At 34.1% G+C, this 27,236-nt stretch overlaps 1 protein-coding gene and 1 long non-coding RNA gene across 12 annotated transcripts in view; one reads left to right on the top strand and one right to left on the bottom strand.

Annotated features, from left to right (window-relative positions):
- Positions 1 to 27,236, top strand: part of LOC107995386 (band 4.1-like protein 4A) — a 64,404-nt gene that overhangs the window by 33,020 nt on the left and 4,148 nt on the right. For all 11 annotated transcript variants that reach the window (XR_009828947.1, XM_062071860.1, XM_017052867.3 and 8 more), the window contains 7 exons: positions 9,484 to 9,588; positions 10,405 to 10,544; positions 14,903 to 15,000; positions 25,486 to 25,606; positions 25,840 to 25,927; positions 26,020 to 26,136; positions 26,487 to 26,999. Coding sequence is in view for 10 of the 11 variants with exons in the window: in XM_062071860.1 (XP_061927844.1) it covers positions 9,484 to 9,588; positions 10,405 to 10,544; positions 14,903 to 15,000; positions 25,486 to 25,606; positions 25,840 to 25,927; positions 26,020 to 26,136; positions 26,487 to 26,999 (1,182 nt within the window). In the remaining variant the exon portion in view is untranslated. The remainder of the gene's footprint in view (positions 1 to 9,483; positions 9,589 to 10,404; positions 10,545 to 14,902; positions 15,001 to 25,485; positions 25,607 to 25,839; positions 25,928 to 26,019; positions 26,137 to 26,486; positions 27,000 to 27,236) is intronic.
- Positions 19,370 to 24,936, bottom strand: LOC107995388 (uncharacterized). Its single transcript, XR_001765543.3, has 3 exons — positions 24,806 to 24,936; positions 23,074 to 23,811; positions 19,370 to 22,954 (listed from the first exon to the last, which is right to left on the bottom strand). It is a non-coding gene; the product is annotated as an uncharacterized LOC107995388 (long non-coding RNA).

The raw sequence follows: 27,236 nt of genomic DNA, 5'->3' as shown, positions 1-27,236 counted from the left end.
GACATGTGATATAGAGAATCGGCAAATTATCTGATCAAACGTGAAATTGTAAGAGAAGGAAATCGAAGAGGACAGGGAATTCAAATTATCGGAGAAATAATAATTCTTAGGGGCGAGAGACGTGTAATTCGATAAAAGGATCGAATATCTTATAATATGATACGTCAACGAAAACGTATTTCGGGAATTTCGAGTAACGAGAAGATATTTGCAGGACAGTGGGATATCACGGGGTGAGGCAAGAACTACCGCCTTGTTGTTTGCGCGTAATAACGACAACTCGATACCAAGAACTATCGAAGCGTTACTTCCACCTAAGTAACTCTCGGCTACATCGATCCTAAGCACGCCGCGGAGCATAAATAGCAAAGGTACAAGACGTTTCACGTCAAGCTTAGCGGCGCGGCTTAGAAAAAGTGACAAATGGCCTGACGAAGTGCTGTCCTTGCGGCCATCGAAACCTTCCCTCCTGCCAGGGGCATATTAAGTATGGACTACGCATTCTCTGGGCTATGTCCACCACGCAACTATTTATAGACGACAGACCGATCGACCGTGATAGAAATGCCACGCTGAGAATTCTATGTCCCTTGCCTTTTCTTCTCTATTTTTTTCTTTTTTTTGTTTCTCCATTTTCCTCCTTCTTTGCTCGTAAACAGGGATGATACGAATGGATATGTATATATGGCGATTTTGACGTGCAAAAATGGGAACGAAAGGAAAGAGTAACGTTTCTTTCGTTTTCGAGAAAATTCAATACTTGAACAGTATAATAATTTTTGGATATTTGATCTTGCCGTAGAAGATTGGGATGAGAGAATAAATTATATTCGTCCTAGTTTGGAATATACAATTTAAAGATGGATTCAGCACAAAAAAGAGTACACAATGATTCCGCATGCGAATCGAAAAAATAATATTCTTCGAAGCTTGATTTTGATTTTGATCGAGAAACAAAATTTCATTTTACTTGGAAATCACCGCCAATCCTCGTTCGTTATTACCACCTCCTTGCGCACGTAGATCGGATAACGAGCACGGTAAATGGAAGCGGGCAGTGTTAATCAGCCGCCCTTGTTCCACGATGAATGAATCCTTCATAATTCCGGTGCCGTGGTTCGCGGAATATCGAGTTAATGTAACCACAGATTTGTGGGTGAAAAATGGTAATGGCCGGCCAATGGCAAAGAACCACGGCGGGGGCACCGTACACGCGATGCGTGCGTGCAACTACCGAAGCGTTCCCTTCTTTCCAGCGGTAAGTTACTCGGGTTCCCGTCGATCGCGAGCCGGCCAAGCAACGCGGCGCGGTGGAGGGCCTTCGCCACGGTTGGAAAAAGTGACAAACAACCCGGGGAGGGGAGGAGGTATCGTCCTCGCGCGCGAATCGTGCAAGAAGCGCATCGGCCGTATAAGCCGTTTTACCTGTACGCCGCGCGTTTAATTAACTAATTTATTTAATTGCTTAACGATTACCTTTGCCAACACGAAAACGTGTAATTTATTTTCGCCGTGTAACGAGCCGACCAAACCTCCCTCCTCCCCCTCCCCTCCCCGCCTCTATCTCGTTTTGTTGATTACGAGCTCGTTCGCTCGTGCTTGGCTGTCGTCCGTGATCACAAGAAGTCCCGAACGGTGTTAATTGTGATCGATCGTGATAATTGATTGGCCTCGAAACGCTCGTCCATACGTGTTTCGCCGAGAGCATGCTGCCATCCCTTTTATTTCGCCGAGACAAATTTTGACGGGGACAGAATGACTCTAAGAATTGCGTACGGATCGAGCCAGGATCCATAGGACCTCTTCTTCCCTTTTGAAACAATTTTGTAGAAATTGGGAGATATTGTTATTTACGCTGTTATGCTTTTCAATTCGACGAGTGGAAGCGCAAGCGAGCTCGTGATATTGTTAACCCATTGATACTCTAAGAGCTATTTATCAAACAAAGAAAGAGATGGTTGGAAAAGCGTTCGATTACAGGCGAGAACGAAACTCGAGTTACCTCTGCATCCGACCTATTACATAAACCTGATCATCCTCCACACCAGCAACAGTAGGGTTAATTCATTGGTGGGACGATATTATTCACCTGTAGCTTCGCGTGTGCCTGCACACACGCGGCTGTTGATCGAATAGTTAGTCCCGGGGCGATCGGCCGAGTGCGTCGAGGCCGCGTCGAGTGAACAGCTCGTCGAAAATTGGTATTCCCCGGTAGGTATGAGTTAGCGGCATCGGTATGTGGGTATTATACCTTTTGTATTCCGATGTGACACGCCTCCGTCACGTTTGCGGCCGTACAACAACGACGACAGTCGTGTCGGCCACGGCTGAACGGCCTCTCACCGACGTATACGTGGACAAGAGTCGTCTCCTCCCGTTGTCGTGGACGTTCGCGTACACCTACACACGGATATTCGAGAAAAAGGGAAAGAGAGAGAGAGAGAGAGAGTAGGTAATACGTGGACGCGCGTACCAAGACAAGGGCGCCACAGACAGAAGGAGAGGGCCCATGCGGATGCCATACGTAAAGGCTCACTGGTAGCAGAGTACCAAGAGCCCGTATGTACGTTTGAGAATACATTATGTAAGCAAAAGGTGAAAAAAGGCCGGTGGAATAAGCCCCACCAGATTCTATCGAGTCACGTCCCTTCGTTCTACTCCTTTCCAACGCCTTCTTCTTCTTCTTCTTCTTCTTCTGCTGCTGCTGCCTCTTCTGCCTGTTCCTGTACCCCCGAGCCCGAACATCGTGGCCAACCAGCATCAGGGCATAGACCTTCGCTCTGTTATACGTGTACAGATGGTATATATATGTATATCCGCCGATACCGATGTCGTTGTATACCGAAACCGAGCCACTGGCTTTCCTCGAGAGCTGAAGAAAGAAGGGATGAAAGAGAGAGAAAGAGAGAAAGAAAAAAGATGAAAACAATGCATCCTGGAAGCGATCGAACGAACTTCAACACGGGGACACGAGGAGAGAAAGCGGGATCGAAGCTGATTCTTCTTCTTGCGGACGTTGAAGCGATGCTTCTTCGATCCGACGATTAGCAAGCTTCCATCAGAGACCAGCTGCTGCACTGAAAGAATCTTTAAAGAGTCTTTTCGGGGTTGTACTATTGCAATTATCCACTTTACGATTGTTCGTGGATGTCTGAGGGAATCTTGATATTTTTCGATAATTTATGCAGGTAGTAAGTACAATTTACGTAGTAAGTTTTAGGTAAATTTTTTATCGTTTGGCAATATTTCGATTCGAATATGCAACGAAATTCTTCAACTTTTCTATAAATCATACCATCTTCTTTGATATATATATATATATATATATATATATATTAATAATAGGATATAATTCGAACTGTATCTAGCAATATTTAGATTCTGTTATCATACGTATAACATTCTGTAATCCGTATTCTCCAATTTCTTCCACCAACCGTCTTTCTTCAGAGCGACGTTGAACATAAATCTCTCTGAAGAAAGAAGAAAAGAAAAGAAAAAAAAATACAACTCTTATTTCCCTCGTTTGCAATTCCATGAAGGCAGCAAGTTGATTCACGAAATTCAAAATATTCAGAAGCCACGCGTGTCTCTCGAGGATCACGTAGCTGGTGGACAAGAAAAGCGTGCTCGCATTCGTACGATCGTTCATCGGTTCACCGTTTTCTAATCGTAGTCGTCGTTGTTTTCGAAAAGTCTTCGATGTTCGCGATCTCAGTCGCATAGATTATCGAGATTTAAAAGGAAAGTAACCGGTCAAGATGAGCAGTAAACCTTGGATCATGTTAAACGTTTCTTTTCTGCTCTTTTCTTTCTCATCATTTTCTTCTCTCTCGTCTCTTTTCCATTTTGATTGCGTCTTTGTTTCGGTATATACATGTTTTAGTTACAATGCACCGTAGCTGCGATTTTTTTCTTTTTTTTTCTATTTTAATTGATAAAATCGCGATTCACTTCGTGGCCCAAACGCTCTATTTCATTTGGATTACGTATTGCAAGTGATTCAACGAGTGAGCCGGAAGATAAGGATATGTTTTAATAAAATTGCCTGTACTATTCGCCGCGAGTGATGCGTTATAAAGGAAATTACTTCCGTCTACGATCAGGGTTTAATAAAGAAGGAAACGAGTTGTACCCGTATCACTAGGTTTTAATTACAATAGAAATTTGTTTTTTGCTCTTTGTAGGACAGAATTTTTCTCAATTCTCAGTTCAAACTTTGTAAACTTCACATCAATAAACTTAAACATTAATAATAATCGTGAAATAGATCGAACAAATTTTTTCAATATCTGCATTTATTTAAAAAAAAAATGCTAAACGTGACTGTACGTATCCGTCCACAACAACTTGTTTTTAAAATATTTAAAAAAAAAATCGGAAAACATAAAAAACCACTTTCCAGAAAACTGTTCCCGTCCCAGGAAAGTCGATTTTACATAGTTTCGAATGAATCATTGAAAAGGTACGTTCTCACACGGAGCACTCGACCGATAAAGCAAATTCCCTACTTTAGTTTTACATAGACATACGTGTAAGTACAGAACGTTTCGTGCAACATTTACGAACTTCTCTTGTTCGTTAAATAAATTCGCGGGCGGAGAGGAGAAACCAGTGATCGTACTTTTCGTTGAAAATACGCAACAGATTACGCGCTCGCGCGATCCGCATTCGTTCGTTGCACCGATTCCAATGTCATTATACCCGTCTCGGGCGGAAGAAGAACTGGCTTGATCCGTGGAAGGTGCAAACCACCTCTTCGCGGTAAAAGTGCAGGTGCAGCAGAGGTAGAATAGATGCCAGATCCGTGGATGAGTTCACGGTGCTTACAATAAATTTCACGACGCTGCGATCCAGATACGAGAGACACAGTCGGAACGAGAGAGTAAAAAGATAGAGTGGAAGCGGGGGGAAGGGGGAAAGAAGGAATAGGAAAGAAGAAACGAGAGCAGGACAGAACTGCCTCGTTCGATATTTCTTTCTGTCCCTTTTCCATTCCTCGTTCTTATTCTTCGTTCGTGTATATAGTCTCCAATATGTTTTGTCGTTGACCCCGGAACGATGAAAAAACCGGCTATCGAAAATCATTACTTCATTTTGCTTAATGAATTCTTTTGTTGGCTATTGATTAATACTTAACTCTTTTGTGTTGTGAACGCCGGTGGACGAACATTTATGAAACGTATGCAGTGGTTCAATTGATTATTGTTTCGTTGATTATTCGAGATAAAAATTTGGGATTAAATTTTTTTTTCTTTTTTTTTCTTTTTTTTTTCTTTTTTTTTTCTTTATAAAGATAGAAATAATGGAAATTATTATTGGATAATGGAAATTAAAATTGGAAGTAGATTGGTAGTAAAAAAAGTACAATAAGAAAGAATAATTTAACGAATATTTTAAGTTTCTAAATTTTTTTGACAATAATTTTAATTTAAGTCATTTTTAACTAGAATTGTAATTTATTGTGAAGAAATTTCGAAAAAGTAAAAACGAATAAATTGCAGTTTTTATTATACATAAAATTAAAATTATTATTGAAAAGATTATTCTATTTTATTTTTAAAGATACTTTATTCTTTTTAATATTGTGTTACATAATTATTTTATTTTTTGTCCTTTATATTTGTTAATATACTTTTATTTTATTCGTTTCTAATCATAATTTATTTAAACTTCAATTTCATAGGTTTTTTTACAATCTGAACTCTAAAAAATATATTATTTTTAGAGTTCTTGAACAGAAAGCATTGCAATTGTTGAAGAAAATTTTTTATATCGTCGATTATATCGTAATTAAATTCCTAACAATATTTTATAAACTTTTTTAAACGATTCAAGTTTCTCGTGAAACATTATTTATTTAATTAATTATCGAACAATATAATTGTTGATTATTGTTGATTACATAAGATTCAAGATAGAAAGATAATATTTTTTTAAAATTTAGTTTATTGTTATTTGGTATTAGATAGTCTAGTTAAATATTTCGTTAAATCGTTTTTTTTAATAACAAAAAAAAATTAAACAATTTTTTTAATTAATATACGTACTAAATTATTATATAATTAAATTAATTATTATATTGTTACGTGAAACGCCGTGGATAACATAAATCGCGGCACGAGAAATGTAAATATCGAATGTTATTGATATCGATTTAACTCAGTCGTATTCGGGACACGGAACGAAACAGACGTGTCGCTCTTCGCTCCTCGAAAGAATATTGTATTATATAGTAAAATAATTATATTTTTTTATAAATAATTATAAATTAATTAATTATTGTTATAAATTATATAAATAAAAACACGTTATGGAAAAACGAGTGCAAATCGAATTCAACAATATTACATAACAATATTATATAAATTATAATATTATATTTATTTATAAATTATTTTATTGCATCGTCTTCCCTTTAAATTTATAATTTTTTCAATTATAAAGTCCAATAATTAAGAAAGGGAATAAAAAATTAATTTTATTTTTCAGATTTCATTAATGTTAATATAACTAGACAGATGAAAGTTTCGATAGTACAAGTATAAGTTTCGATTATTCATATCATTCTTTCATTTAAATTATATATTATCATTTGATCGTTAGAGAAATCAACAATGCGTTTAGTATCGTGGAATTTTTTATGATCCGTGTACATTTGAAATATTTGTGTGGTGTAATGAGCACTTGGAGAGAAAATGATATAGAGGGAATGGAAGGAATAATGATATTCAAATGGCTCGATAGTTTAATAAGCCTTTCAATGTTTCAAAATTTATAACGTGCTATTTAAGTTGAATATATGAGATTGTTACTTATTTATCCACGATATTTATAGAAAAAATTTTTAAGAAGAAATTTCACTCAACGGTAAAAAATTTCTACATACCAAAAAGTTATCGCATATCAGAACACAGGAATTTTGAATAATCGTAATTTAAATCAAATTCAAATAAAAGAAAAAAGAATCACAACTACTCCCATACATATTTTCCAATATCTCTACGAAAGTAAAACCAACACGGTTACCCAGATCATTCGAAAGACTCACTTCTAATTTGCCTTCGAATTCCACGGTTTCACGAGACCTGAACGCTTTCCCTCGACAAATCACGAAGCGTGACAGTCGCAACGGAGCAAACTAACGATTGTCTCTCGAATACGTGCACAGCGTGGCGATGATCAATACATATCGCGCACAACTTGTCAAAGTCGAGCCACCGCGAGATCGTTAGAGGCATCACAGACTCGACTTCAATTATTATCCTCGAATTCCATCCGGTGTGTGTGCACGCGTACAAACTCAAGAGACGCGTCTTCTCCTCTGTATATATATAACGAACGATCGAAGGAGATACAGAGTCGGGTTTATGGAATGTTTCGCTTCTAAGAGGATAGACAGATAATGTATCTTCTTCGAAGGTGCACCATTGTTTGTAAGTATCTGATCGATTCGTGTGCTGATAATATCTATCTATATAAAATATTTACCAATGTAAATATTTTAATATCGTAATTAAAATTATTTTCATATTTATTTCTATGTTTGTCGTTACAATCGATGTTATTGTAAGTAATATATAGATTCGTATAAGGTATCTAGAAATTTTTAAAAAAAGAAAGAGGTGAAAGGATGAAAAGTAGTAATTCTACGAGCAAAAAAAAAAATTCTACAGGGCGATAAAAGAAAAGAGATTCGATATTTGCGAAACATAATATTTACTATGAGAGAAATAAAAAATATTCAATCATAGATTCCCAAAGCAATTATTTCTATAAAAAATTAATTTTTATTATTTAGTAAGGTTCCATTGATTCCTTCGCAAATTAAATTCGTTATATTTTTTTACTTTCCTTGAATATTATATTCTCTTAAATATTATAAATCTTATAAATATTGAATCTCGCTTTCTTGTTATTCTATATATTTTTCGTATATCTATAAATATATCTATAAATATCTTGAAAGAACAAACGAAAATGAAAACGTGCATCGCACAGATTCCCGTTAGTTTTCCTCGTACAAGAAACGAGTCATGATTCTGAACCACAAAACTGGGAACCGGAAACCAGCGATTTCAATCTCAGTTCACCGGTTGCATGCCTCGTGGTTAAATTAACATCAGGATCGATGCGGCAAACTATCCTCGTATTTTTCCCCCTTTTAATTGTTATATAGCTGACTCGTCTGTTCGAATTTTTTTTCTTTCCTTTTTTTTTTTTATTCCCTTCCTTTTGTCGAAACAATTATTACGAATACGTATTTACGAATATGTTGAAATACTTGTAGAATATTGCGAATCACGTAAATGAATTTTTGAAAGGATGACTAATTTCTCTCTAAAATTTTTTTATAGTATTATTAAAATTTCTTTTTTTAATTTTCGATAGATTTTATTTATAAGAAATAAAAATAATATAAAATAATAATAGACATCAGTATAATTGAAAATTTCTTATAAATCATTTCGATTTGAAAAATTTCTCTCTCGTGTTCTAATTCTTGAAGACAGGAATGGTAAAATATATATTTTTCGATTTGAATATAAGTGATTAAATAAATTAATATTTCTAGATATAATATTTGATTAGTAGCATGGTATGTTAATTGGTAAAGTATTCGAAGTGAAAGTTTAATGGACAACTGTATCTCGTTTAGATATCACAATATTAAATATGTTTATGATAGGACAAGAATAAATATTATCTTGCTACATATTCATACTGTAGAGTTAAAATGTATACAATATCATTTTTCTGGAAAACGAATTATACTTATTCAAAGAATCAAAACATCGTTCCAGACTCTGGAATTTACGAGCAAGAAACCAATAATCCCTCCCTTATTACGTTTATAAAATAATTGTGTAAAAAACGTATACACAAAAAAAAACCAAAAAATCGATCATCGACGAATTCAGTCTCATCTCAATCTCTCGCATTTTATTATTTGTCTCGATATTAGAAAGATAAGACATTCCTGAAACGCCATCATACCTATCTTCGTGTAACGATAATAGCAGTAGTAGTTAACGTCGCACACTTGATACGTTCACGGACAGAAGTTAATTATCCCGCGTGCGGTTAGAAAAACGAAAATCGGCGGAATTCGTAATGACAGATTGCTGGTTGCTCTTCGGTTGGAAACAGATGGAAATCGGCCGGTTAAAAGAACCGTTATGAAACGTGTCGCGCAACCTTCCCTTGAATCAGGATCGATGGATCTAGTATTTCGTATCTCGTAGATATGCAAAGGCGAATAAACGCGTTTTAATGCAATTGGAAGTACGACGTGGTCAATGACGCGTGCGCATCACGATTTAAATCGTCACGGTTGATCGAACTCGGATCGAAAGTATACTCGCGCCGATATTGATGTAGGAAGTAATTTGCTTCGTGTCGGTAACTCCATTGTTATTGACGGGATAAATCAAACAACGATTTGCTTTCTTCCTTTCTTTCTTTCTTTCTTATTTTTTCCAGAGCTCGAACCTCGGCCAAGAACTGTTGGACAGGGTGTTCAGGCATTTGAATTTATTGGAGACGGCTTACTTCGGGCTACGTTACCTGGATCACGGTAATCAGACGGTAAGAAATGTTTCTTGTCTAGATTACATTTGATCGAAGTTTCAATATAAGCCATCCCTTCGATTTACATAGTTTAGTGATAATCGAAAAATAAGTCTGGTTTCGTATTTTTGATTTGAGTTTTTATTGTGTTAATTATTGTGTAGGGAACAATCGAATTCGTGATTTTAACTAAAAATCAAGATGACTTTTTCTATTCTTTGCATTACGTTTATTAATAATTGGGAAATATAGGATATTTCAATATTATAATTATTATAATATAACGAAATATAATGATGATGATGATAAAAATTTTACCATTTAAAATCGAAATCTTTTTTCAAAATTCTTTAATATCTGTGATGTCGTGGACCTCGATATTCAAGTAAAAATATATCAATTTGGAAATTTAATTTACTTTCTGAATAATTAATAAAATTAATAAAATTAATTTTTACTTTCTGAATAAGATTTCGCAATTGCAAACGTTTCCTTATCTATAATTAAAGAAATTATCTTCGTACTATCGAAATGCAATAACATTAACGCATATGATTTCGAATGAATCAATTCTAATTTAAAGGAGCAGATATGGAATAATTTACCCTTTTCAATTAGATAAAAAAAATTAGATGAAAAATCGAGTCGATATCATCAACCCTCGGGCCATGAAGGAGAGGAATAGAATTATTATTCACAGGAAATGTCGAGCTGTCTGTAATTTCCGGTCCGCTTGACCAACAGTTTCGTCGTAACTCTTACGGTCCGATCGTTCGAAGGGATTAATTATTTACGAGTAATACTCGATCGTATGTGTATATGTGATCTTTATAGCAATGGCTCGATCCAAGCAAGAAGATTGGAAAACAATTGAAAGTCCAAAAAGGAGATCCGAGCTCGGATGTCCACACCCTCTATTTCGGTGTGAAATTCTACGCGGCCGATCCCTGCAAACTCATCGAAGAAATCACAAGGTAATCAAATTGAATTTATCTTCTTACATCTTATTCGTCCTCGATATTATCAACGCTATGTTAATAATTCAATCGTAAAATATAATTACTTGCTAAATCAATTGCTGCTAACTCAAATGAAATTTTATTCGATCGATTATCGTTATATTTTAATTCATTATCGTTTCCTTTGATTCTATTTTGTATTCAAAATGAATCTAATTATTCGGTAATGTTGTATTCGGAAATTTACATTTCGTTTTGTAATTGATCGGCTGTGATTTATGGACGATTAATGGAGGATTAATGAACGAAGCAATTTTTTTTACTATCCTTCAAATCAATTCCGACACCAGTAACGAAGCGCATCAATGCGCATCATTGTGCCTGTGCCGAGTCTTGTGAATGTATGCACAAAGGCGATTCAACATGCTTTCATTACACCGTGAATACGAAATAGGCACGATAGCACGTGTATAGATCTTGCGTGATAGGATGCCACTCTTCAAAGCAAATTTGAAATTTATTTTACGTCGATCCTTTGTTCTTAAAGGAATTGAAAGAAATTTTATAAATTTTTATAAATATACGTACAATTTTTCGAGCGAAAATGAAATGAAAATGAAGAATAAAAAAACCTGCTGTTTGTTTTTGACATTTAAAAAATTTGCCAACGAGCCTCTTTATACTTGGAATAAACCTATGAATCTAAGATATGAAACTGAGATTTCATATTTCAAATTCTATGAATGAGAGCTTCTATAGTTCGAAAATCTTAACTTCCTCGAGTTTCGAGTTGTCAAGGTTGAACTGTAATAATCAGCGGGGGAGAGATAATATGCGCATCTCGTTATTGATATTATTTATACACCGCTTGTAGTGCTTAGATCCTGATATCCCGTGGCTCGTTCATTGTGCATTGAAGTCGAAACTGCAACCACGACAGGATCTCGACAAGCGTCCATCGATTGCTCATACTCGAGATAAAAGATGAACGCATTTGCATATAGATTGAGTTCGTTCGTTTCCAGAGACTTCACTTTTTCTCTCTCTTTCTCTCTTCCTTTTCTCGATATGTGCATCGAATGATGTGGCTCTACTACTGAATCAGGTGAACGAATATCGTTTGCGGATTTCTCGTTTCGCCACAAAAATCTTGAATAATGGTCGACATCTGCCATAAAATACTGATCACGGATTGACCAGAATTTCTCCATGTACAATTTGACTCAACGGATTGACGTCACAATAAGGCAAATAAATCGATATAAAAATAAATATCTGGTCAAAAAGTTACGATCATTTTCAATGGTTTCAAAATTTAAAAATTTGAATTTGATGATATGCACATGTGTGCACATATTATAGTTTTATCTATATCCTTTGATATAAATAAAATGCGGCTATTTTATTAGAATCAATCAGACTTTTATTACAAATATCTCTTTTCTTATTAATAATAATTTAAGTAATTGAAAAAGCAATCATTTGATATTTCCTTGATTTCATAAGGGATGTTGAACAAATTGATTCTTAAAAATTATTTTTCGTTAATAACAGATTCAATTTCTTTCAAAATTAACGAAGATATAGATCGTTAAAGCATACGTTAGTGTCTAAATAGTGTCTTCGTGACTCGCAGTACGAAACTAAAATCCCTCGACGATAAAAAGAACCTGTGTTAAAATATCCGAGAAAAGAAAGAAAATCGCGAAAAGGCAAAAAGCTGGCGTAAATCAGGAATGCTTGAAACGCGATGTAAATGGAGAATGCACAAGGAGGAGGGATCCAGAATCGGCTGGCAATTTCTTTGGCGAATTCGAGTGGAAAGAGATCGGCGAGAAACGAGAGAGAGAAAAAAAATACGTTTATTTAAAAACGAGAAAGTACATTGACAATGTTTTAACAATGCAGGCTGATTTATAATCATTGCGGGCATTGACATGGAGCGCTGATAAACGATGCTCTCCTCTTGAAATTGTGTAACGACGAGAAAGAAGAATACAGAAATAGAAATTGTCGAGAGAAAGAAAAAGAATGAAAGAGCCGGCGTAAGACGACACGATTAAGAGAGAAGAAAAAAGAGACGTGAACAGAATGTTCGTACGAAATAGGTAGAAAATTTAAAAAGTGACTTTAGACATTGGGATAAACACGAAAAGCAATATGCAATGGCAATTTTACATTAGCTGAAACGAAGAGAAGATAATTAAAGTGTAAAATTAAATTGCTCGTCATTCATTAAATAAATTGAATTTTTACATAACAAAGTATTTATTACTTCGTTCAAACAATCTTACGTACGCGAAAAAGAAGAAAAAAAAGTTCGAGGTTGCGCAAACGAAAAATTGAGGCGATGATTGAAAGAGAAAGAGAGAGAGAAGAAATGAATCCCCTCTGAAAAAGAGAAACTTAATAAATGGGATTTTAACGATTTCAAGATAACATATTAAATTTCTTGAAATGGGTGTTGAGAGGAGGAGGACGATATAGATATATACGTGTCATTTGTGCGATCGAGGATGGAGACGTAGGAAAAACGGAAGAGCGATGGTAAATCTTATGGAATTATCCTAAAAGAAATTTCTAAAGTAATCCTTGCATCAGTAAGGATTCAGGAAGAGAAAAGAGATAAAGCGGAGGAGGTGGAGGGAAAGAAAGAGAATTATTCGAAAGAGGGAAAAGTCCCTGAGGGATTCGGTCTGGGGTTTTGGAGGATGCGGAGTATCCGCACAGTCAGTGCGGGGAATTATTCATGTGTTAATAAACGGGATCGTTGTATATCAAGAAAATGAAATAGAAAGGAAGTTTATCGTGCGACAAGTCGACTGATGCTTTAAGCGAGAACATCGTTTGTACATCGAAGATACGAACTATTTTATTTCTTTTCTGGAAAGAAGAAAAAGATATGAAGATACTCGTTCAAGGATATAAAGAAATTGTATTTATAATTGTAAATAGAAGATAATTAAATCTCTGGTGATACGTTAAATATTAAAGTGGACGTTTAATCGATGAGTAATTAAACAATGAAAAAATAAATTTTATATATTATCCAAAAAAAATTATATATTATAGAAATATTTTAGATTAAAATGTGAGAATTAATTTAAAATTCAAATTGTTCGCGTAATATAAATTTGAACATGGTACAAATTAGAGAACAACGATTTAATCGCATAATTTTATAAAACATCAAGTACATCACTTAACTTTTAATTTAAATTGCAAAGACTTATGTTATATAGTTTTTATTTTTTTTCCAAGATGTAAGACAAAGAAAACCTTATATGATGAAATAGAGGCATTCATCTATTTTTAATGAATGATTTCACTCTAATTAGTTGGATTTTAGCTAAAAAAAAAATCGTTCATCTTCTTACAAAATTAATATTATAAATAATTTTGTATTAACTTTTATCTATAAATAATATCCAAAGAGATTTTCTTACGAAAAATCTTCTTGTCTGGCTGTAAATAAAAATATATTGTTCCAATAAACAAAAAAACACGGTGATAAATCGTGTTTGCAAATAAGAGAAGGAAAAAAGCGGAGGAACACGAGTCGAGACGAAGGTGAAATATCCTCTCGGGGGCAGGTTGGATGAGCGAGGAAAGACACGGGACAAAAGATTGGCAGGCAGAAAATGAAGAAAAAGCGAGAGGAGGAGAGGGAAGAAAAAGTGTGCTAGCGAAAAGGAATCTGCGTACGAGGGAATAGGCTTATGCGCGTAACGAAAGGGAGAAAGCGTATACGAAGAAGAGACGACAAGTGACATCGGTGAAGTGAAGTCGTGGCAATGTGGATTGTAAAGCGAGAAAAAAAGAGAAAAAAAATAAAAAAAGCTACGAAATCCTTTTAACGATGACTTTGCAAGAGGAGAAATCGCGAGAACAACGATAGTAAAATCGAAATTCAAGGCGAATCGTGACCGCAAGTTGACCCCAGTCGTAACTTTTTTTTTTATTTCCCCTCTGCTCTTCTTCTTTTTCTCCTCCTTCTTCTTCTTCTGCTCCTACTTTTGCTTCCCTCCTTTCGATACGCTCTTTTCGCCTCGCTGTTTTTTCTTATTTTCACGTGTGTCACATGTCATTAACCATATTCATGAAATACATGCAATAAACGTTTTTTTCTTTTTTTTTTATGTTTCTTTCAGGATGAAGAGAAGAAAGGAAGAACTACTGTAAAGTTTATTATTTCGATATTAAATTGTTTTTGCTTTTTTTATTGCACTATTGAATTTTGAATTCATTGGAAAAAATAATAAAATTATAGGAAATTATCCAACTAATTTAGTCGAAGAAAAAAATACAGTTTTTTTGTTCTCCTTTTTCATTTTTACGATAAAAATAATATTTCTTTTTCTTTTGATTCATAGGTATCAATTTTTCTTACAAGTGAAACAGGATATTCTGCAAGGAAGACTTCCCGTGTCTTTCGACTTGGCTGCAGAATTGGGAGCTTACGTCGTGCAATGTAAGAATATAATATTTTTTTATACTAACTTTTAAATAATAATGTAGATTTTTTTCTTAACGAGTGCTATACATGATTTATTAATATTCACATAAATATAATATATTGATTAATATTTATGTGGATATTATTTATAAAGCGTGTGTTCCTTGTTAGAAAATATTACATAACAAAATTTCCTAATATTTTTTTTTAATAATTGAACTTTCTAATGTAAAACCAACGAAGAAAGTTATTATATTCATAAATAATAAACGGAAGTCTTAAGACTTTTCATAAAACTTTTTTTCCTAAATTTGCACTTCTATATAAGATATCATCTCATTTGATAAGGCTGCGAAATAATCATAAGTTATTTCTTTTTACGATATTTTATATAATGACGCGAACAAATATATCGTTCAATCACAAAAAAGTAAAAAAATTAAGATATTCCATCTTTTAAAAACGATCGAAATTCTCGTTTGTTTCTTTCTCTCTCTTTTTTCATTTTCAAGATGGGCAAGATTTTTCAAACAGGCAAAGTTATAATTTGAAGGAAATGCATCATGCAAATGTATAGCGGAAGCGAGCATGACGAGCGCAATCAATCAGATGGTTAGTTAATGTTCGCCCGCGATTTCTTTTCGCAACGCGGCTTCCGTCAGCCGGTTGAACACGAAGATTATTACCGGTTCTAATGAACGTTATGATTAAAATTGGTGGCTTTAATTAAATCCCGGGGTATTAATCTTCTCAAGGTCAAAGAAAGTTAGCCTAGTAGACGCGGAAGAAGCGGGAGGAGCCGCTATAATACCGTTGCGGCATTAACGTTCAGTATCAAATGTGTCTGTTGCAAAGCTGGATTAAGTTTCTGTCTTCTCTTCTTCTTCTTCTTCTTCTTCTTTTTTTCTTTTTCTTTCGAACAAGGAAACAAAGTTTTTTTTGAAAAAAGAATCCTCGAAAAGAATCTTTGAGATAATTGAACGAAATAATTAATAAGGGAGAAAACGTGATAGTTATTTTAAAAAATTTGAAGATTTTGATTTTATTGAAATTTAAAAATATTTCGATCGATTGATTAAGTTAATATTATGATTGAAGATATATATGATATAATATAAGAGTAGTTATATGTAACAAAATTAAAATTTATTTTTGGAAATTTTAATAATTTGAAATCTTATATATAAAATGAAAAGTCTATAAGAAAAATAGGTATTTTGAAAGATATTTGTGTGAAATGGTTTTTTTTTATTTCTTTCTTTCTTTTTTTAATAAAATAAAAGCTATATTCTCTTCAAAGTTTTCTATGTAAGATTACACGAGAAACTTTTTCAATGTAAAAAATTTTAAAACGTATGTTCGAGGAAATTGCTTAAGTACTGGTTCCATGAATGCTTAATGAAGAACCCGAAGTAATGGTTCGTAAAATAACCTTTTCCAGTCAGTAAAGTTTCTGAAAATTTCTCTGATTACTAAGAAATTTATTTAAGAAATTTACGTAGGAAATTTTTATTTAAATTTTATCTGACAAAACATTCCATTTATTTTTATATACTTTTTTATATTATAACACTAAAATTTTCAACGATTGTTCCAACAAAAATAATCGTGAAAAATTATTATACCATTTAATATCTTCTATCTTTTACCCATTCTTAAAAAGAGATAAAATTGATAGTATACTTTATAAATTTATGAATTAACTTTTTCAAAATTATAATTTAATGATGAAATCACAAGTCATGATTTCATTATACGTATATTCAATTTTACATTTTTATATAAATTCGTCCAATGAATCGGCATTTTATTCATTCATTCAATATTTTTGAAACGTATAATTTTGTTCTTTATTTCCTAAAATTTGACCTGTACTCCTCTCAAAAATATCTCATTAGAATAATTCCAAGGAGTCGAGAACAACCGATATACATATATGCGACAATTCCGCAATTGTAGCCAAGAAAACTGCTCTAATTGAGATCGAGAATCAGGTCCAATTAAGGAAAGACAATTCGAAGAGAATTCGCATTCTATCCCAGGAACGTGTATCTCATGGGTCTTGAGCAAGCATAAAGGAAAATCGCTTAAGCAAGTAATCTTGGCGAGACAATTACCAATGTAACCTCAAATGGCCTCAAAGTGCACGTCCCTCATTAGAGATGCCACTATAATTCTGAAAATGAGGCGTAAACTCCTTTTGTTTCAATGCCAACGACTGTACTCGCATCATCTTCCGGTACCATTCTTACCGCAATTGTCCTTGAATGTCTGCAGGCGCAGAAAAGGTTGTTCTGCTTCTTTTGGATGGGAACAATAGACATTATATGCGAAAAATAGATGGCATACGGAGTTTGTGTATCATTTTGATAATATTATACCTACTCGTTTCTCGCGCGATCTTTTATTTATATAATTATCGATGATAAATTGTCGATTCTTCCTTTATGTAGGAAAGACAATTTATTTGAATATTGTGAAAGGTGCTCGTAAATATCGATGCTTTTATTTTCTTTTGAGAGAAGAGAGAAAATTCAAGGTACATGAATTTATACGATAGAATTTGATTATTTTTAATAATTTCTTGAAAATTGTAATATCTTGACAATGGCTTCTGCAAAGATTTTCTTATATAAATATAAGAAATGTAAATTAATAGAATGATAAATATTAATGGAATTATTTGAATTGAAATAAAATATTTCTGATTTGTTTATTTCAAGATTTATTTAATTCGATATGTCGCACGTTAATTTTTTTTTAAATACATTATTTTATCTTCATATGTGTAAGATGTGTACAATGATTAATTTCACGCATAAAGTTGTACACTATTATTTTTCTGAAAGTTTAAAATAATTACCGTAATAGCTGTCGAGTTATACCTCATACGATTCCTAATTATCGAGCAGTAGTAACAGCTTTCAGTAAAGGAAGCTTGATTCAAATGATCCCTCTTCATTTCAGTTAAACTTCATTTGTGATAATTTGCATTAAATTTATGCCAACATTTAATTATCCTGTTTAATTAGCTTAATGCGATGTACAATAATTCATTTGATATACATAATTTCGAATATGTTTAATTTAAACATAAAACAGATATTAAATTATCTGTAAATTAATATTGTATGTTTTTATTTGGAATTAGAAAAAAAAATTAAATATAAAATTCACTTGTCAAAATTATCTTTCTATATTAGGAATAATAACTACTTAAAATAATTATTTAACGTTTACTGCTGATTACATTTGATTAATTTTATTTGTTTGAATATAAATAAGCGAAGTCAATTAAAATTTTCATTTATTTTACATCTTATTTGTTAATGTAATTTCTCCAATAAAAAATATGTTTCCTTTTTAATATCTCCGTAATAAATATAATATTACACATAAAATCTCGATTAACCGGTTTACGATTAATTAATATCTCAATTAGAGTTCCAATTATGCAAGTATTCTCTTCTTTAAAAATTTTCTTTAAAAAAGAAGGAAAAAAATTCGTATTTATAAAATAAAAAAGCGTGAATAGACATGTCTGACCACGATTATATTAATAGAAAACTTATTTCACTGCAATCAATTTTCTTTTTCCTATCCTCTGTACGTATAATCGTTAATTAAAAATATATAACAAACGCACATCGTCTTTCAACGAACGCAAAAACGTATGTGAAAGGTTCTACCAAGAAGAAAGAAAAATATTTTTCTCGAAAGAATATAATTATCGAGGGATCTTGCATCGTCCAAAAACTCGGAAAATAACTCGCGCCCTCTTACCACGAGTACAGCCTTCGAATAAAAGGTCGTTGCACCATTCTCATTACTCTTATCTTTTTTCGCTTGGAAGCGAGTCGTGCAACGCCCGATAAGGTTTTATACGCGGCTGGAATCACCGTTTCCTGCGGTCGCATCGAAGTAGACAAAACACGAAGAGAACGATGAAACGTGTGCAATTTTTATCGCGATAACGCCATCTTGGTTCCGTGGTGGTACCTCTAACGCTCGAAGACAAGGGCAGCAAGGGCAGCGAGGAAATTTCACAGGGCAACGCCTAACGCTCGGGCACGCTTATTTCCGAGAGAGAGTCTAAACAAAATTGCATGGTGGGTGCTACATTATGCACCCACGCGGCACAAAGCCGCCACGTCGAAATTACACATCACGATCGTTTCTTTTTCATCGCGTTTCTGGTGAACCGACAACACGCCACGTTTCGAATTTTCTTTTTTTTTTTTTTTCGTGACATCTCTGTAATTCTTTGCTATTTCCATTGAATTGTTTGTGTATCGGATTTGCATCGAAGTGGATGTACAATCGTGCCATTCTGTATTAATCGTGAAATTATAATTTCGTTTATTTTTCTTTTTGAAACTGATTGTTTTTAATTTTTGAAGTTTCAATATTTTTTTTCTAACTTTGTTAAGAAATAATTTCTAGGTTAAGATAAGTTTTGAAGAAATTATTTTATAATTTTATTCTTCTACGAATAATTGAAATATCTTTTTTTCTATACTATGAAATTCTTAAAAAACGGGACTCGCTCGAGAGAATCGAGAGAATTGTCTCATTATAGATAAAATATTTGAGCGAAAGTCCGATAAAAAGTGATATAAGAAGATTCGCGGGATCTTTGAACGGTATATGATTTCAATTTCAATTTCAATCGGTGGAAAGAGATGTCCACATGTTAAACTTTTTGTTAAAGTGCTTCTCTAACTTTTCTCCCTTTGCAGACGGTTATTTCTGTTCCGAAATACTTCTATTCAAGCATTGATGAAACGAAGAAAGTAATCAATTTATGTGAAGGAGATCAATCCTCTTATATTTTTGAAGTATCTTGAAGTTTTTATTTATACAATCGTATTTTATATTTGAAGAGGAGAAATTAAGAAATTGAAAATAAAGTTTAATCGAATATATTTTAACTTAATTGAATATATTTTAAAATTTACAATCTACTATTTACTATTTTTAAATATTTTGTGTCAAGAAATAAATATTATTAGTGAGAAAAGAAAATATTAATGGAAGATGGAGACGTGAATATTTTACTCGTTCATTTTTTTTTCAATTTGTTCAAACAAATTCCATTTTGGGAAAATTTAAAATTGAAATTGAGATTACGTTTGTATTAATTGCATTTAAAATTTTTTGTATAATCCTACAATTTATTCAATGATCCCGAATCGAACATATTTCTTTTACTTAATAAAAAAAAAAAACAGTTGAATCAAGAGACCGAACTTAAAAACTTAATTTAAAAGTATAATTGCCTTAAAGATTCTTCAAAATTATACTATTTAAAAGAAGAAATTTTTTTTTGCCTAACGCGAATAATTGTGATCTCAATTTTTCCAAAACATCACGAATAATAATGATCTCTGTCTACGGAATAAATCTTAAATAAAAAATAATTTACTCGTTCCCGGAGAGACGTTAAGAAAGAGAGACTATCTCTATCATCCCCTTAAATACTTAAAAATTTCGAAACACATCCGCTTGCGCGCGAGCCGAAAGGCGAAGACGTTGGTAAGAAGGAAGCCGCGTGGGTCCACACGTTAGTTATCTACTGCTGAGATTCAAAGTCATGGAAATAGAGAAAGGATAGATATCTGCGGAAGAGTAAGGGAAAAAAAGAGAACGAGAGAAAAAGATACGGCCGTGTTTGCGTCTCATCGCCGTCAAAAGGGACGAAATGAATGCCCTTTCTTCTTGTTCACTCTCTGTGCCCGTTGACGACAAAACGCGGAACGGACAGAGAGGGTGTGAACCTCGTGTGAATAGTAGAGAAAGAGAGGGGGGGAGAAAAGGACACGGCACGCGTTTTGCTTCGCGAAATGGAGATAAACTTCTCTGAATGCGACTGCAATCCGCCGCGGATGAGATCACCGTGCGACGATGAATTGCAACATCTTGAGCAACAAAATTTTACGTGTTTGACTTTCGACATCCTTTCCTTTTTTTTTTCCATCTCGAACCTCGCCATGAAATCTTCCTCGATGTCGCCGAATCGAAGATCTTTATGTGCGTGATTTGGATTGGTTCAGAGCTAGGGAAAACAGATTTGTAGAAACGGAATATGAATAAAAATTTATCGGTGCTCTTATCTCTTCGGGTGATGACAATATCTTGCAAACAAAATTTTTTTTTCCATACAGAACTTCATTTTGTACGAATTTAAACTTATTAACCCGATATGAAGTTCATGCAAAGTGATTTTCTTTGTTGAAAGAAGTTTTCCAATTAATTATTGATAATAATTTACGTTTCTTTATTAGTTATTTAGTCATTTACTCTCTTTTCATTATTCTTTGTTCTTCCTATGTTTTTCACCAGGTCGGTTCTCAGTCCGTAACTAGTTAATTCAAGTGTAATCCTTAGATTGATAGATTATGTAGATTACATTTTTTGAAAGGAACACTCTCACATCATGCTCTTGTTTGCTCTAAGTCAATATGTATTCTATACCACATATCCTATGTACATACTTACTCTATCTCTTTACATCATTTCAAACACCCAATATTTATTCATGCACCTAATACCTGAGACTTTCATTCATGTCTAACGTCAGACAAGTTTATTGGTTTTAACTTTTACGGTCTGTAGGATAAGAAAGAACAAAAAAAATTTTTTAGAATGTTTCAAAATAATAAGAATCAAAATAAATGCTTATCTATCATTAAATGCAAAGTAAATTCTTAAAGATTCTTAAAGATTGGATATTAATTTATTGACATTGGTTTATAAGTTAAAAGTTATTAGAATTTTCTATACGTTTATTTCAAATTCTACAATTTATTTAAAATTTGATTTATTAAGAAAGATAATTTAGGAACATTGATTAAATTTTTATTATCTCATAAAATAAAAAATTTATTTTTTCTTCCCAATGATATAAATCATTTTATCTTTTATTTGAGATCCCTCGGAAATTTACAAATCCTTTTAACAAGGAAATTATTGATAGACAATAATTTTTATATTATATTTTATAACGTGAATACACGTTTTATATCATCTTATGAATATTATTCAACGTAATTATCTTTTCGATGAAAACTACGTAATAACAAACTTTATAACAAACTCTGCAGAAGTAATCCTTCAAATTCATTCCCAAGTTATTACATATTCTTCTATTTAAAACGAGAATACTGCGAGATAAAAATTCCGCATTTCTCTTTTAGCGCAGTTCAACAATTAAAGAAACCTTTTTCCTCTCGCGAGGAAGAGGAAAGAAGAAAGAGACAAAGGTGTAAGAGACAGAGGATAAAAAATAAAACGAAAGTTCGTCGTTATACAGCATACGCAATTACGCGCTTGTTCAACGTCGGAAAGTAATTTTACGAGGAGGGCAGTTTAACGACGAATATTAATCAACTCGCCAACGACGAGGATAGTCACTCGTACACGATTTTTATCTCTCTTTCCCTTTCTTCATTCGAAAACATCGCCATTCTTTGGTGTAACGCGTTTTCCTTCCTAGCAATGGATCGTCCCAACCCTTTTACACTCAGCTTCCGCAAATATTGGAGTTACCCTGGAAAATAAGCAGACAGGTCCCATGTTTTACGAATCGAGATAATGCTTGCGCCGTTGAAAATCGTTGTCCATCTTCACGGAGATCTCAAACAAGATAGCCAAGAAGCTTTGAGCTTACAATGCTATTACAACGGCGGTGAAAATACCTTAAGGCGTTCCTCCTTCTCCCTTCTCTCTCTCTCTCTTTCTCTCTTCCTTTCTTTCCCCCTCCCCTTTTTTTCATTCAATGTCTTGCCAGAGCAGAATCCCATTATTCGCCACGCGTATTTCTTCGAGCTCTCTTTCGTTCGGAATTCGATTCATTTTTAGAACGGCATTTCGTAAGTTAATTTATCCCAAACGAATTGTTCCACGAATAAGACGAGGAAGAAGCTCTCGAGGACGGCTCATTGAATCGCACGAACAATGGAATCGTAGCCTGCAAATTTAATTGTTTCGTACGTTCAGCCTGTTTACTCTTGCTCCCCCTGTTGTCTCTTAATTACACACACTTTTAAACTGGATCGAATTGGAGACTGTACTAGAAAAAATACGCACCCATTTTTGATAATCTTCTCGTTTGCCGATCAAATTCATCCTCTTCGAAAATATCGCTGGCCAAAGAATTCCATTCGTGGAAAAATGTCTTCTTCGAGCCCAAAAATTTTATGAAATTTAAGACCATCCTTTCAAAACTTTCTCAGCGGGGTTACCATGCACATTTTCCTCCGCCATAATCCCTCTGTCTATCGAACTCCCCCTTCATTTAGGCAAAACTGCCAGGACAACTCGGTTCGATCCCGATCCACGTTTCGCGGTCCACGAGCGGCGGCCTCGTAATTACACGAGCGAACGAGCATGCAAGAAGTCGGCATCGACGACAAGGTGCGGGATTCCGTTGGCCTGGGACACGGGGGGAGGGGAGGGGAAACAGGCAGGGAGAAAATAAAGTGCCCCTCGCGCGACGGTCGGAGCCGATATTCATCAAAGTCAGCGATTCAATTAAGCGACTAGGATGATTTCTGGAGGGCATTTCTACGCTGCACCCTATGGGAATTGGCGGTGACAGGCTTGGAAGGGGCGGGCGCGTGGACGAAAGAAGCGAAATTCCAAAGGGATGAGATTCCTCGATGTTAACTGGATTTATGCGATTAGAGTCGCGTGGACGTTCGAGGTCGTCACGATTTTGTCCCCGACGATTTTTTTTTTTTGTTGCTGAGGCGTCGCGTTTCCCTCTTTTAAGGATTTCCCTCGTTTTCGATTGGCCGAAACGATGAAACATTCTGAGATAGATCGCTGTGGATAAGAAAATATCAAAAAGGAAACTTGTTATGTGTAATTGAATGTGTAATGTTTCGTTAATGGCAATATTATTAATAATAATATCTTTATTCGTATTTTATGGATTTTTTTTTAAATAATAGAATGTTGAAAAGAAGTTAATGAAGTTGATGTCGTGGAAAATATGTAATTGATATGTAATAAGCGATGCGTTAAAATAAGAATTGTTTAACGCGGTTTAATTAGTTAGCAACAAACTAGTTGATTCATCAAAGATAAGAGAAACGAGAACAGAAACCAGCAGACAATACTAAATCAGAGACCTGGAATTAACTCAAATTTCAAACAAGCTTAATTACACAGTGGTTTGAATAGGATTCCTATTCTCATGTTCTCCGACAATTAATTGTATGTAACTACGTACAATATACAACAATTCAAATATTGTAGCCATGAAACATTCAATAATTTTTATACACTGTGTCTATCGTCCGCGTTTTTATATACTTGGTGTTATTTTTGCACGCGAAATATACCTTTGTAAAAAGTCAGGTTCAATTTTAACTTTGAAATTTGAATTGGACTTTACCTCAAGATAAAATAACGAAAAGAAATCTAGAAAATTCACTACAATAAAAAAAAAACATGAAAAAGTAAACGAACTGAAAGATGTTCGAAAAAAATTCGTATGATAAAAATAATAGAAATGGAATGCTATAAAAATCATAAGAATAAAAGAGATATAAAACGTTTCTTATTTATCTTAATAATATTTTCTAACAAATTCTATTTCAACCAATGAATGGAAAAACATTTTTTCACGATACTCTTCCAAGAAAAATATCTCTCTAGAAGAAAACTTTGCGCAACCTTTATCATTTTAAAATCCTATTCACGCGTTTGCACGCGTTTAAATCGAATAAAGCAAGAAACGAAGGGAAAGGAATAAGAAAAAGAATACAAAAAAAAAGAAGAAGAAGAGACGAAGAAACAAGTTGTGCGTACTTACATAGATTACAGGATGAGAGTGCTATCGTAGTTTTCTTCCTAGCGTAGATAATGCGTGCGAGCATCCGGCTGATGGAATGCGTGTTACTGAATGATTTGCTTGATACCATGAAAATAAATCGCGGACGTGTGTGCATCCCGCGCGCTCGATGCAATCGTACGCTTGTGTGAAGAAAATGTATGGAATTACGTAACGAGGAAGCATTAAATAATTGTGATCCGTTACGTGCACGATATACAAGTTACACCGAGGATATTTTTCTTTTATTTTACGCGTGATTTTATGAAATGTACGTTTCTACATAACCAGATATTTTAAACTTGATTAGAAACGTTGAAAGTACTGAGGATCGTGAGATATCCTTATTTTGAATAATTATAAAATTTGGTACAATTATTCGTATTGGTATTGATTTTTGATTGATTTGATCTAAATTTATTATTTCTCAATTATCGTTTGAAAAATACAAGTAGTATCGATTCTTTGAAATAAAAAATAAAAAGATTGTTTAAAGTTAAGGTTCATATAATTGCGAAGAGACATTGAGATCTATTTAACACGGATTATTTCCAGTGATAAATATATTTCCAGACGAATTAATCGAATTGAAATTAATGATGATCATAAAGATGCTGTTTCAAGATTTATTTGATCTAATGAATTTTTATTCATGATTTCAGCCGAACTTGGAGACTATGATCCAAGGCGACATTCTGTAGGATACGTCACAGAATTTCGATTCTTAGCGAATCAAACTACGGAATTGGAAAATCGTATAGTGGAACTTCATAAAACTCTTGTGTAGGTGTTGAAAATTATTTTGTTTTATACAAATTCAATCAAAATTATATTTAACAATATTTTAACGTGATGAAATCTTGCATTCAAATCCTAAAATTCTCATCTAATAACAACTTGCATCCAATTTAAATTGATAAAGTCTTCTTTTACCGTAAAATTTTATCAAAAAAAGGAATACACAATGCTGTTAAATAATCATGTAATTTGAAATAACAATGAATTCGTTCTTTCAGAGGACAATTACCATCCGCAGCAGAGCTGAATTATTTGGATAAAGTGAAATGGCTGGAAATGTACGGGGTTGATCTGCATCCCGTCTTGGTGAGTACCTGTTCCAATGAACAAAGGCCACAGATCTCTTAATGAGACGTGATGTTGTAATCTCTCAAAACATCTCATCTCTCTATCCACAGGGCGAAGATAGCGTGGAATATTTTCTGGGTTTGACGCCGAGTGGGATAATTTTGTTGCGCAACAAGACCAAAGTGGGAAATTATTACTGGCCTCGAATCAATAAAATCTATTATAAGGTAAAGAAATTTATCTCAAGATTTTTTATTCCAAATAAATACAGAATCTATCTATATGTGAATATATCTCCAAATATTTACTCAAACTATCGCTCAACATTTCTATGAACGTTTTAATTTATTAATTTATAACTGTACGTATGATAAATAATAATTGATACGTATAAATAAATAATTGATTTATCGAGCAACAGGCAATTATACCATATCTATATACTAACTATATTATACTCTAATATCAAACAATTAATACCACAATCTCTCATGATAGATACTTCATGTTGAGAGTAAGTGAAAAGAACTCCGAGGAGAGGATTAATACCACAACTAATACCACAATCTCTTTTCAGGGTAGATACTTCATGCTGAGAGTGAGTGAAAAGAACTCCGAGGAGAGGACACACGGTTTCGAGACGCCGTCAAAGGGCGCATGCAGACATTTGTGGAAGTGTTGCCTGGAACATCAAGCGTTCTTTCGATTGATGGCCACCGGTCCGCCACCGTTGAGCCCCTACTCTCGTTTCCGCTCGTACAGCCCGCCGTCTGGATCCGAGAAGCACACCGTGATCAGACGGAATCCACCGCCTATTTTCCAGAGGACACCCAGTCGCAGGGCCCAACGACGCGTGGTCGAGGGCCAAGAGATGGTCGGCCCATTTGTGGAAACGCCCGCGACGGTGAACTCGAATTCGAACAGCAATCCGATCAGCGGAAATGTTTTGTGTAATACTCAAAGCGCGAGACAGGTGAATAATTCGAGTCCCAGGAGCACCAGGAGCGCGCCGTGGACTCAGAGCCAACCTCGTGGCCTTTATACCTCGTCTAGTCCTCGGTCCGTCCGCTCCGCGGGAACGGCGCCGGCAGTACGTTCCTTACACGCATTTCTTGTTTGTAATAAGACTTTGTTCGTTGTAATGTCTTCTATGTGTATAGAAAAGATAGATGGGAAATAAGTGGGTAGTTATAGTTAGGTAGAAAATTATTCTTCAAGTTCAATTTCATACATTAGATGATATTATACTCCATCTCATACTTTTAATGTTTCTCTCTATATATCATTCTTTAAATTTTCTAACTCTTTCTCAGACATATTTTTATTC

This window comes from Apis cerana, linkage group LG2 (assembly GCF_029169275.1).
Source record: "Apis cerana isolate GH-2021 linkage group LG2, AcerK_1.0, whole genome shotgun sequence".
Lineage (NCBI taxonomy): Eukaryota > Metazoa > Arthropoda > Insecta > Hymenoptera > Apidae > Apis > Apis cerana.
This window is presented reverse-complemented; position numbering and strand designations above follow the sequence as displayed.